This window comes from Microcaecilia unicolor, chromosome 1 (assembly GCF_901765095.1).
Source record: "Microcaecilia unicolor chromosome 1, aMicUni1.1, whole genome shotgun sequence".
NCBI lineage: Eukaryota > Metazoa > Chordata > Amphibia > Gymnophiona > Siphonopidae > Microcaecilia > Microcaecilia unicolor.
The window spans coordinates 611,842,060-611,854,992 of record NC_044031.1 but is presented as its reverse complement, the minus strand read 5'-3'; the positions used below and the strand labels follow the sequence as shown (position 1 = coordinate 611,854,992).

The 12,933-nt window shown below is 43.5% G+C and overlaps 1 protein-coding gene across 1 annotated transcript; it reads right to left on the bottom strand.

The window, feature by feature from the left end:
• Positions 1-898: 898 nt before the first annotated feature.
• On the bottom strand, positions 899-8,740 carry THEM6 (thioesterase superfamily member 6). Its single transcript, XM_030190221.1, has 2 exons — positions 7,993-8,740; positions 899-1,175 (listed from the first exon to the last, which is right to left on the bottom strand). The coding sequence occupies exons 1-2, from the start codon at positions 8,497-8,499 to the stop codon at positions 1,056-1,058; spliced, it is 627 nt and encodes a 208-aa protein (XP_030046081.1). The 5' UTR covers positions 8,500-8,740; the 3' UTR covers positions 899-1,055.
• Between the last annotated feature and the right edge of the window lie 4,193 nt (positions 8,741-12,933).

Genomic DNA, 12,933 nt, shown 5'->3' with positions numbered 1-12,933 from the left:
AAGCAAGGACTGGAGGAAGGAGGCAGGCAGAGCAGCATAAAGGTAAGGCTACAGCCCAAGTCATGCCCAAAAATAGCTATGTGAGGTAGGCTCCCACATAGCTATTTTTTGGTGTAGGTTGGGCTGGGAATAGCACTATTTATGGTAAGACACTTATCTTAATGGTAGTTCATGTTGATAACTTCCCCCCTAAATGTCTGATGAATTGCACACTAATTTGTGGCTACAGAAAAAGAAATCCATCAATTTGCAATTTACAGAGCTTGAAGATGGCGCAATATTTTAGTTTGGTCCTTTAGACTAGAGCAAAAGGCTCAGATTCATCAAAATACTACTCTGAAAAAAAGCCACAGCAAGACAGCTGGGGCAAGACCTAGACAACTGCAGCAATCAAGATAAAAGTGCTCAACAAATGTGCAGTTCAGTAAGGGTACTTTCAGGGTCTTGTTCATTATCTGATTCAAACTATTTAGGCAGCTGGGATATGGTTGTATACTGAAACCTTGCTCACTGTAAAAATATGAGGCAACCTTGTCCTCCGATCCAAGATTTTTCAGCAAAAAAAAAAAAAAGCCTTGATTTTGTACACAGTTTGACTCAAGATACTAACACATACCTATAGACCCAAAATGATATCACCCCCCCCCCCCCCCCAAAAAAAAAAAAAAAAAAGAAAACCTGACCTTCACGGTTTCTTAATCTTATGGCTCAAACCCCCTTCTCTACACCGAAATGGATCCTAGTTCATAGCCCCACTGTTTTTTTTTTTCTGTTATTCTGCTTAGATATATTATCTGAGCCTATAGTTTTCTCCGTTAAGAAGTAGATTCAGTCTTTCATAATCAGCACAGTGGAAAATCTCTCCATGCCAACACAATTAACTCTAGAACTGCTTTCCCACTACAGTACAAGAACAACTCTAGGACAGGGTAGAAAGATGCTCCTAAAGTACAGCAGAGAGTAGTGAAGGGGTGTCAAGCTCAAGACATGGGCTGCTAGGCACTAGGACATATCAGTATCCAGAGGATCCTGATGACAGGACAAGCTTGATGCGTTTACTGATTTTTACAGTCTCTGCTAACGCCAATGCCACTTTCAGCCCTTAGCTTCTGGCTACTGGTTTCATTGTAGCTGATCCAGTGCTTCACTTCCTCCGGGAACTCAGGTGATTCCACCTAAGAGAAAGAAGAGAAGCATAAAGTCAGATAAAAGCTATAAAGTGAAGTTACTCACCTGTAGAAAGTGTTCTCCGAGGACAGCAGGCCAAGTATTCTCACATGTGGAAAACGTCATCTGACAGAGCCCAGTGCAGACGCTGACTAGCAAGATGAATGTAGAGGTTTCTAGCAGCATCCCACCATGCGTGCGCTGGTGCCTTCCCGCCCAATGCGCGTGGGTCCCTCAGTCATGTAAAACAACTAAAGAATAAACTCCAAGGGGAGGTGGGAGGGTATGTGAGAATATTTGGCCTGCTATCCTCTGAGAACACCTGCTACAGGTGAGTAACTTTGCTTTGTCAGAGGACAAGGTGGCCAATCATACTCTCACATCTGGGAACCCCTAGCTACCAGACTCACCGAAAAACAACAATGCTAGGCAATAAGGATTCAAAATATCAAGGCGTTGAAGTCAATCAACTTTAAACTATATACAATCTAGTTGTGAAAGTGCAGCCTGGAACAAACCAAAACTGAGCCGGGGGGGGGGGGGGGGGGGTGGGGGTGTTGCTGGATTCTAGATACCAAACAAATTCTGCAGGCCTGTCTGACCAAACTGGCTGTCACATCGGGTATCCTGCTCAAGCAGTAATGAGATGTGAACGTGTGGCGAGAACACCATGATGCAGCCTTGCAAATCTCCTTTATGGAGGCTGACCTGAAGTGGGCTACCAATGTAACCATGGCTCAGACACAATGAGCCTTGACATGACCCTCAAGTCAGCCCAACCTGGGCATAATTGAAGGAGTTGCAATCTGCTAGCCAATTAGAAATAGTACGATTGCTGATGGCTATCTCCATACGGTTTGGGTCAAAAGAAACAAAAAGCTGGGTGGACTGTATGGGCTTTAGTCTGCTCCAGATAGGTTAAGGCTCACTTGCAATCTAAGTTATGCAATACACTCTCACCAGGATGGGCATGTGGTTTTGGGAAAAATGTTAGAACAACTGACTTATTAAGATGGAACTCCGACACTACCTTAGGAAGGAACTTAGGGTGCATGCAAAGAACTACTTTATTGTGGTGAACCAGTGTAAGGTGGATCAGCTACTAGGGCCTAAAGCTCACTGACCCAGTGACCTGAAGTGACTGCCACCAAAAACAATACCTTCCAGGTCAAATACTTCAGCTGACAGGAATCAAGTGGCTCAAAAGGAGCTTTAATCAGTTGGGTGAGGACAACGTTAAGATCCTATGACACAGCTGGGAGGTTTGACAGGAGGCTTTGTCAACATCAAACCCTTCATAAAGCGATCAACTAGAGGTTATACAGAGATGAGCTTACTTCCTTACACATTGATAAGCAGCACTGAGATGAACCCTTACAGGGTTGTTTTTCAAACCAGACTCAGAGAGGTGCAGGAGGTATTCAAGCAGCTTCTGAGTAGGACAAGTGAGGGGATCTAAGTCTTGCCCTCACACCAGACAGCAAACCTCTTCCACTTAAATAAGTAACACCCCTTAGCAGAGTCTTTCCTGGAAACCAGCAAGATGCAAGAGACACCCTCCAGCAAACCTAAGGATTTGAATTCTATGCTCTCAACATCCAAGCCATGAGGGATTGGAGGTTGGGATGCAGAAGGGATCCCTCGTTCTGCATGATGAGGGTCAGAAAACATTCAAATCTCCATGGATCTTCAAAGGATAACTTCAGAAGAGGAAACCAGGGCCCACTGCCAACATCCCCATTGCCTCCTGATTCAAGGGTAGTATCTTGTAAACCCCCCCCCCCCCCCCCACCCCACACTTGTTCACATAGAACACTGCAACCTGGCTGTCCATTTGAATGAGAATAATTTGGTTCTGTAGCCTGTCTCTGAAAGCCTGAACCATTGCTTCTAGGTCAGAGACAGATAGCCATGAGAGTCTTTGCATCCCCACACCCATGGCGGAGAGTCTGGACACAATATCAAAAGAATCATAAGTGCCTCTGGCCAGATACTTCCTGCACTCCAGCTGCTTATTGGCCAACTGATGAAGAAGCTCTGTGGCCTGCTCCTGAGGAAGAGAATCCGCAAGACTAAGTGTACTGCTTAGCAAAAATTTCAAGTAAAGGTTCATGTAGAACTGGTAGGCCTAGATGCAGGCAATACGCATCGAGGCCTGAAAGGTCTTCCTCCCAAACGAGTCTAGCATCCAAGCCTCTCTACCTGGGGGAGCTGAGGCAGGAGGCCTGAAATTCCTAGCTCGTTTGAGGACGGATTTGACAACCAGAGAGTGATAAGGTAGTTGTGCCCTCTTGAATCCAGGAGCCTTCTAGATACAATACTGCGTATCCATCCTCTTAAGTGCAACCTGCCCTAAGAGGGGAGATTCCCAGTTCTTCATCCATGCATCTTTAAGGATAGGGTGCAACAGTACTGTGACCCATTCCTTAGCAAGCGACTCATAATCTAGAACAGATAACATCTCTGCCCTGGGCTCCTTCTCACTCTCCAATTTAAATTGGATGGCAGAAATCATCTCCTTGATGAAATCAGTAAAAAAAGAAGCTCAAGTAGAGAATTAAGTCTCTCCTAAGGTGGGGAGGGATCAGAAGGTACCCCATAAGACTCCTTCTCTGGGAAGTAATAAGGATCCTCTTCTGAGTCCCATGAGGAGTCCCAGTCTGATTCTTCACCATACTCAGACCAGACCGAGTGAGTCTGTGCCTGCCCCGACTCGGAAGAACCACATCCATGTCACAAAGAGCACCGAGGTACAGCCCCACCCTCAGACTCTGGGGAAGCTACCTCCCCCAACCTCGAAAGCGGTATTGCATGGGTCGATGTCAACACCCTTCGAGGTGCTGATGCCAAGGATCTCTCCACAGGCATGGATTGGAACGTCACAAACAATTTGGGGCTGATCCGCAGTTGGCACAAGTGCCCTCAATGCCTGAGCAGACTAACTGCAGTATCTGTGCCAGCTCCTTCCTGATAATGGCTCAGTACCACTCATCAAAGAAAGGCATCAGAAAAAGGTGGGGAAGCCGGGATAGAGGCAGCCTGAGCTTAACCAGAAGCGGGAACATCTCTGTTAGGAGTCTTGTGCACCAGCACCTCTACAAAACGGGGGGAGTGCGCTCCTCCCAGCGTTTCTCGGGTACTGGGGATGCCGACACCCTGGAGCTCCCGGAACCGTGCGAAGAGGACCGATGCTTATGCTTCTAGGCCTTCTCCCGACACTCAGCATCGAAGTCCACTGGTGCTGATGAGGACAAATACAAAGTGATGCACATTGGGAAGAATAATCCGAATCATAGTTAACTGATACTAGGGTCCACCTTGGGAGTCAGCACCCAAGAAAAAGATCTAGGTGTCATTATTATTATTAGCATTTGTTTAGCGCTACCAGATGCACGCAACGCTGAACACCTGACACAAAGAGACAGTCCCTGCTCAAAAGAGCTTACAATCTAAGTAGTTTGTCATTGTAGATAATATGCTGAAATCTTGTGCTCAGTGTGCGTCAGCAGCCAAAAAAAGCAAACAGGATGCTAGGAATTATTAGGAAAGGGATGGTAAATAAGACCGAAAATACTATAATGCCTCTGTATCGCTCTATGGTGCGACTTCAACTTGAGTACTGCATTCCGTTCTCGTTGCCGTATCTAAAAAAAAAAAAAAAAGATAAAGCGGAATTAGAAAAGGTTCAAAGAAGTGCAACCAAATGATAAAGGGGATGAAACTCCTTTCATATGAGGAAAGGCTAAAGAGGTTAGGGCTCCTCAGCTTGGAAAAGACAGATGACGGGAGATATGATTAAGTCTACAAAATCCTGAGTGGTGTAGAATGAGTAGAAGCGAGTCTATTTTTTTAATCATTCCAAAAGTACAAAGACTAGGAGATACTCAATGAAGTTATATGGAAATACTTTTAAAACAAATAGGAAGAAATATTTTTTCACTCAACGAACATTTAAGCTGTGGAACTCTTTCTGGAAGACGTAACAGCGGTTAGCGTATCTGGGTTTAAAAAAAGGTTTTGACAAGTTCCTGGAGGAAAAGTCCATAGTCTGCTATTGAGACAGATATGGGGAAGCTACTGCTTGCCCTGGGATTGGTAGCATGGAATGTTGCCACTATTTGGGTTTCTGTCAGGTACTTGTGACCTGGTTTTGGCCACCGTTGGAAACAGGATACTGAGCTGGATGGATTATTGGTCTGACCCAGTAAGACTATTCTTATGTACCCATACTTGCCCTCAGTGTCAGGTCTGATGCTGACCAGTCCCAAAGCCTACTTTCAGCACCTGATGTCGTAAAAAAGGTATAGACCTACTTGATGCCGGTGCACTCCCAACGGTAGTCGAGGTCTTAGCAGCCATCAAAGTTGTTGCTTCTGGTGCCCATATCAACAGATCAGCCTTCGAGGAGCAAAAAAGTCTCTCCTGCTGGACCTGTGTGCCCTCTGTATCCTCAAATGCATTTGTAAATAGAGAGAATAAGACTTAGGTTCATGGTCAGGCTCAAGGCACTCGATGCGAAGCATGTAGTTCCATCACAGAAATCACCCAGTTACACTGAGTGCATCTTTTGAAGCCACTTGGGATCTTCTTGGACATCAAGAAAAGAATCATGGCCAAATTAAACTCTTCAACTGTGAACTGTAAAAAGGGGAAGCATTCAAACCGAAGTCAGTGCTCCAGCCTAAGAAGGCCTAGCAACACAAGAAACACCGGAGCTGGAGACACTCTTGTCTCCACTCTCTTTTGGTGGTTGCACGTGATGCATCTAGCAAGAGGTGCAAGTTTGAAAACACCAGAGGATCATTGTGACGACAGATGTCCACTGAAAGCCCACTTCTTCAGAAAATTCTTCTTTGACAAAACCACATAGCTCAACCTGAACTCCAAGCAATGCACCAAGATGTTCAACCACTGACTGAAACAGAATAAGACATGTGTCATCTCCAAGCGGCAATGTACCATAAGTAAATTGAACATGTGTAATAGAAGTTAACTCTAAGCCACATTGAACCGACAACTTGATTGGAAAATGTGGGATACAAATGCAGAAATAAATAAATAAATAAAAATAAGAAAGGAAATTTTAAGAGCCGAAAAAAACAAAAAAAAATTAAAAGGTAACAGAATAAATTAAAAGCTAAAATAAATACAAAAGGGACAAAAATACCCGCACATGAAGGCGCTGCTAAAATAGAGGGAAAAAAAAAGCACAGAGAATACAATGATGTGTCCTCCCTACTCCATAGAATAACGAAGACTGGGGGATCCATGCTCACAGGTGAGGCAGGAAGGCAGCAGTGCATGTGCGGTAGGATGCTGCTAGAAATGTCTACATTCATCTCGCTAGTCAGCATCCGGACTGGGCTCCGTCGGATGTCATCAACCAGATATGAGAATACAATTGGCCTGCTTGTCCTCGGAAAAACTCCATTTGTTCTTTCCCCACTGGTTACTTCCCAGTCACAGTAATTATAAAATACTGTACTCATCTTGAAAAGTCCATATCTGCTGCCACTTCAGTACTTCTATAATCCTTCAAGTCTGCCAACAATTCTCTCTGTTGACATTCTCCCTCAGCTCATACTTTCTTCAGGTCTTAATTTGCAGATAAAAAGGAAGAGGAACTGTAAAGCCAGTGGAAGAGGAGGAGGTGGGCAGGACAGGGACAGGGGCAATTGGAGAAGAAGGACTGGATTAAGGACAAGAAGGACTTTTCTTTGCTCCAGTCTCACCTCCTTTTCTGTGAAGGTTTTCTGGAAGAAGAGGCTAGAGCAGCACACACCTGTTGCTCTGGAGCAGGGGTTCCCAAACCTGTCCTGGGGGAATCCCAATTAGTCAAGTTTTCAGGATATGCACGAAATCGATCTACATGCACTGCCATCTTGGTATGCAAATGTATCTCGTGCGTATTCTAACCCACCAGATCTCCAGCCCCCCGTTTCACTTGGCTCAGGGTGGGGGTAGTTGGGGTCTGGTGGTCCCATGGACCTCCAGCCCCTGTGTTTGACAGATCTGGTCTTTTGACTGCCCAGACCTGTCAAACAAGTGTGGGAGGATTACCCCTCCAGCACTTCTACCCTATGATCAGAGAGAATTGTGTGCTTAAATTTGCATGCAATTATCTCTGATCATAGGTGCAGTAAAGCCCCGTGCTGTTCCAGCGCTATTTTTAGAGCGCTGTTTGGAATAGAACGGGGCTTTTGATCATCTGCTCATAGGTGTGGTAATGCCGTCACAGCCCATTCAAAGACAACTAGAATAAACAGGGAAATCTTTAAATTGCGGGCTGCTGAGCCACTAGACAACCAGGGATTGCTCCTGGGCTGATGCAGACTGCTGCAAGGAGTCAGAAATTAGGTCAAGTTGGATTGTTTTTTTTTTTTTGGGGGGGGGGGCACTAGACCACGAGGGGGGGTGGCAGGCAATGCAGGTTGGTTGGTTGGGGGGGAGAAAGAGAGTGTGTGCGACTGTAAGAGTAGATTGTACTCCCCTGAATCAACCCTTCTTCAACGCCCAGAACCCTGACGTCAATTTTCCCAACCCAGCTTGCTTTTTTTTTTGGCATGCTGCAGAACAAATGCACCACATTTGTATGTACAGTATTTAAACGCAATTGCAACAAGTGTTTCCATGCGAGTTAAAACCAGAGCTGAACCCTTCAGTATTGTTATCCCGTAATGTTGGTAACACCGGGTCACCCCCGTGCTAAAGCTTTGTACACCGCCTCCACCCCCTACCCACAATATGTACTTCTGAACGCCAGTCCAGGCCTCATCACCAGTGATTATGCAGCGCCCTCTACCGCTGGAAACCTCGTCAACTCACCTTCCTCTTGCACAGGAACTGCACCACCTTCTCGGGGCTACTGCCCTGGACATGTTGGCAGCTGAGCAGCACGGCGCACACGAAGCCGTCGGCGGGCGTGACAAAGCGCTGCTCCACATAGAAAGCCTTGTCGTCCCAGCAGAGGAGGCGTGTGCGGATTTCGAAGCGCTGCAGCAGACGCAGCGAGCGGCGGTAGCGTACGGCGCAACCACTCATCACCATGCCGGCACGGAGCGCGCGCAGGGCGCCCAGCAGGCCGATAGGCTTGAAGTGCGCGAAGCGCGCCAGGTCGGCCTCGCGCTGATAGCGCGCGTTGTTCATGTGCAGCAGCAGGTCGAGGTCGTGCGGCAGAACCAGGCTGGAGAAGCTGTGCTCGCACAGTAGGTCGCGAACGGCAGGCTGCAGGTGGGCCCGCAGCAGCACCAGCAGGGCGCGCAGGAAATACCAGCCGTCCAGCAGGGCGAAGAAGGCGGCGAGAAAGAGGGAGGCCAGCAGCGCCCACATCATTCTCCCACCGAGCCGGGGCGAGGGGAGAAGGAGAACGGCGTGAACGAGGCGCTGAAGAGAACGGGGGATGGGCGCGTGTCGTAGGACGCCGGTTCGCGCCTACGAAAGAAAAATCGAACGCTTTTGACCGTTGAGTGAGAAAAGCAGATCCCCTCCGGCCGGCTTGCTACTTGCGGTCTGATGTCTTTAGAAGAAGATAGGTAAAACCTATGAATTAAAAACAACAAAGCTCCCGGGGACTCGAGTGCAACAACTGTCATATATTTTCTTTTTTGCTTTTCTGCAAAAAAAAAAAAAAATGCAGAAAGGCGTGTAAAGTTCCGGTCTCGATCAGGAGCGCTCCGTTTATTCCTATTAAAAATATGAAAAAGGGAGCGTCTAACCAGTCGGTGACCTCGGTGGACCTTGTGCTATGATTCAGAATCGGAACCTGCAAAAAAGCCGGTTCCTGTTTATCTCGTAGCCGGCGCGTCCCTATGACGTCAAAGGTGCACGCGGTAAATTGTCAGTCGAGTCCAAGTAGGTAGAATGAAATAGACGAAGTGAACCTATCTAGTCCATTGTATGAGCTTGTCAGTAGGCGGAGCTTGCCGCGGTTTTAGTACACAAAATATGATTAGTAATAAAGGACTGCCTATGCGTGGTCCATCTGTAAAAAGTATAAAGCTGTTTAAGTTGAATAGGCAGTGCCTTAAAAGGTGGAGATTTTTTTTCCTTTAATTTATTTGAAAGCTTCCCATATGTAGATATAAATATAACATTTTAAAGGTTTATATTATAGATAATGTTCCGGGTTAAAGTCATGATTTAGAGCAAATAATTTATTGATATAAATATAATGAAATAACAGTTGAATATCATTAAAACAGCTTCAAAAATTATTATAACCGGTAGAAACAGCAATTATAAACTCTGTGTTTTGTGCTAATTTTTCTACTGTTTTATACAATACAGATGGCCAAATTTAAATGAAGATAGCCTGTTTCCTGATGGGTTCATCTTAACTGTTGTAATCTGCCTTGGGAAGCCTGGTGTTATAAAGATGATGGAATATATTGAAATTAAACGGAAGTAGAATTAAACTCTCCTTTCATTGGGGCATATAGAATCACATCTTCATCTGTTTTGTAGAAGTTTACCGTTTAGATACACAAATAGATTATTCTGTTTTTGAACATGTTTCAGGGGCAAGTGGTTTTATAAGAAAAAATAAATATTTTGTTTCATTCAGATCTCTTGTTTAAGCATAACTAAATGGGCTTTAAACCTGTAATGTAGTCCATTGGTTTTCTTATATTTTGTTCATGTTATACTGTGCAGGAACTGAAAACTCTTAGCTCGATAATAATAGGAGCTCATTGTGAACACTATACACCCTAAAAGGTTGTTTTGTGGCAGTACATGAGGAATTGTGATATTGAATAAAGTGTATGTTTGTGTCCCCCAAGTCACACATCAAAGTTTATATAATCCTTTCACAAAATCCAGTTTAACTTATTAGTGGTGCAAAAACACAGAGGAATGGTTTGGACACATTTTTCAATCAATATTTATTAGGATTTATTAATCGCCTTTATGAAGAGATTCATCCAAGGTGGTGTATAGCAGATACAGTTTAACATAAAACTTAAAATTTTGCTAACAGCATAACAATAGTAAAATTACCTCATTTATTGTATTAATGTTTATTCTTGGTTATCTTGAAAACAGTAAATTGAAACCTAATAATAGAACTACCATGTAACAGTATAAAAATATACACATTTAATTGTGTATTCCTTTTATACTATCCTGTCCATTCCCTGCTGTCCTCAGAAACATCAGCTACAGTTGAGTAACTTTACTTTCTCCAAGGACAAGCAGGACATTGTGCTCCCACATATGGGAAGCCCTAGCTACTAGGCTCACAGAAAACAACCACCATGGGACAATAAAGACCAGAAACCAAATCAACCTAAAATTATATACAGATTGGTTGTGAGAGTGCAGCTTTGAATAGAAGAAAAAAAGGGTCTAGGAGGGTAGAGTTGGATTATAGTCTCCAAACAAATTCTGCAGAACTGTCTGACCAAACTGAATGTCCCATTAGGAATCCTGCTGTAGAAGATGTGAATATGTGGACAGAAGACCATGTTGCAGCATTGCAAATCTTTATGGAGGCTGATCTGAAGTCGGCTACCAACGCAGCCACGGCTCTAACATTATGAGCCATGACGACCCTCTAGACTCAGCCCAGCTTAAGTGTAAGTAAAGGAGATGCAGTCAATATGGTAATATTAGGGCCCGGCTAAGGAACAGGTTATTTTGAGTTAGTGTTCACTGGACCATCACTTGCTTTCCTTGTGCCATCACTATCCAGCGAGTAGGCAGTGTCTTAAAAGGTGAAAGATATAAATGTAAAAAAAAAAAAAAATCTTTTATCACACGTTATCCCAAGCAAAGTTGGGTTCAATGTGGCTTATGGGAGCAAATAGATATTTCTGAAACAGTTAAAGTTGAGATTAGCATATATACCCAACAGGGCATTTAAAAGTCCATCCTTTAATGATACCGTATGTTCAAAAATGATAGCCATAAGTATAGACAGTTATTCAAATATCACATACATACACCAGAACAGGCACCCATACACACATTGCTAAAGTAAACAACACAACTTCTACAGAGTACATCCAAAGCTTTTAATTTTTATTCTCTCGTTTTCATCTTCCAAAAATCCAGACAGCAGATATATGGATCTGCAGCACCCAAAGCACTCCAAAACAAGTAAAGTCAAGAACAACACAGTTTGTTCCACCACCCTTAGGATTTCATCTTTGGGTTTGAAAAGCAAAACCATGTCCATGTAAGAACTGGATAAATGAATTAAAGTTTAAAGCAAATGCCCTTAATATGTACTACTTGGTAACAATATTGAACAGTGATGGACTATAGCAAGCAGCATGAGCCAACAGATTTATTTTCCATTGAACATAATTAACTTTGTATGAACTTGGCTGCTAATAGTTTGCTGAACTGGACAATATATTGGTATATTTAGATAGACTCTGAATTTCTGCATGAAGGTAGCTCTGCCCTTATTCAATATCTGTCTTTTGAACAGTAGTAATACAAAATATCAAGTGCATTTTTATAATATACCACTGCAGTCCACAACACAAAAGGAGCATATTCCCACATGCCAACTTTTTCTTTTGATCTAAGCACAGAAAAAAAAAAGATTTTAAATGCATTCAAGTTTCAACCTAATTCATGCTTAATGTGGGATGTAAGTGTCATAAATAAATCAACAGATAGAAACTCTGAATGTTGAGCACCTGATTCTCATAACATGATGTCTGTTTTAGCGACCCTTTACCAAGAGAAAAAAATCTCTGTATGAATATAACAGCGCTAGGGTGTCCCTATATCCAGCCCCTCCAAATGATACACTGATTACAATTTATAACAAATTATTACCATATGAAAAGTTATTCTGTTATTATACTTCCTCAGTGTACATCTGTATACTGTACAAGCTGGCACATTTTCAAGTATAAATGAGATTAAATAAAAATGCTACCAACAATAAAGAACAACAACGTGGATGCAGCAGCTCATACGTTTGCTTGATTTGTTTTGCGTGTATGGTGATGACGGCTGTGCAGAGAAGGGAAACAAAGATTAACCTAATTGGCTACAACGTTTTGACCTCGCTTCTTCTGTTTTATCCAACCTTCTTGGTTGAGTCTCCAGTCCCAGCGCTCTGACCTCAGCCTACTCCCCTCAGATGTATGCGTCAAGGAGGTTTAATCAGGAGCAGGCATGAGCCTGTCTCGCTCATTATCTGGGCAGTGGGCAGAGCTTGCCACCATATTGCCCAGAGCAAAACAATTGTTATTGCTATTGAAAACAATAGCAAACTTGTGTGAGGTTTTATTAAACCTCCTCGGTTCTGCATTCCCTCTGTTATTAGAGGATTGGGGGGGGAGGGGGGGGTGGAGAGTTTTTGAGAGGTCTGTGAAGGGGGGGTGAGGGTTATATTCAAAATGTATTTGTCAGAGTTCCAGAGCTTGCTTTATTTGCAATGCTGTATTGTGGTTTTCAGTGCTGCGCTATATGCCTTTATGCTTATGATAATAAAGATATTTAAAAGCTTATGACTTGCCTATGTGTGTTTTGTTTTATTTGACAGCTTTTTTACTTATTTTAAAGCTTCCCTTATGTAGATATGTCATGAAATAAAATTGAAAGCTCTAAAACATCAGTAAAAATGATTGTAGCTGGTGGAAGCAGCACTAATAAACTCTCTATATGTTGTGCTCATTTTTCTACACTGTTCTATAGACTATATTAATAGGTAGCCAAATTTGAGCGAAGGTACTCTGTTTCTTGATGGGTTCATCTTAACTGTTCTAATCTGCTTTGGGAAGCCTGGTGTTGTTGAGATGGAAT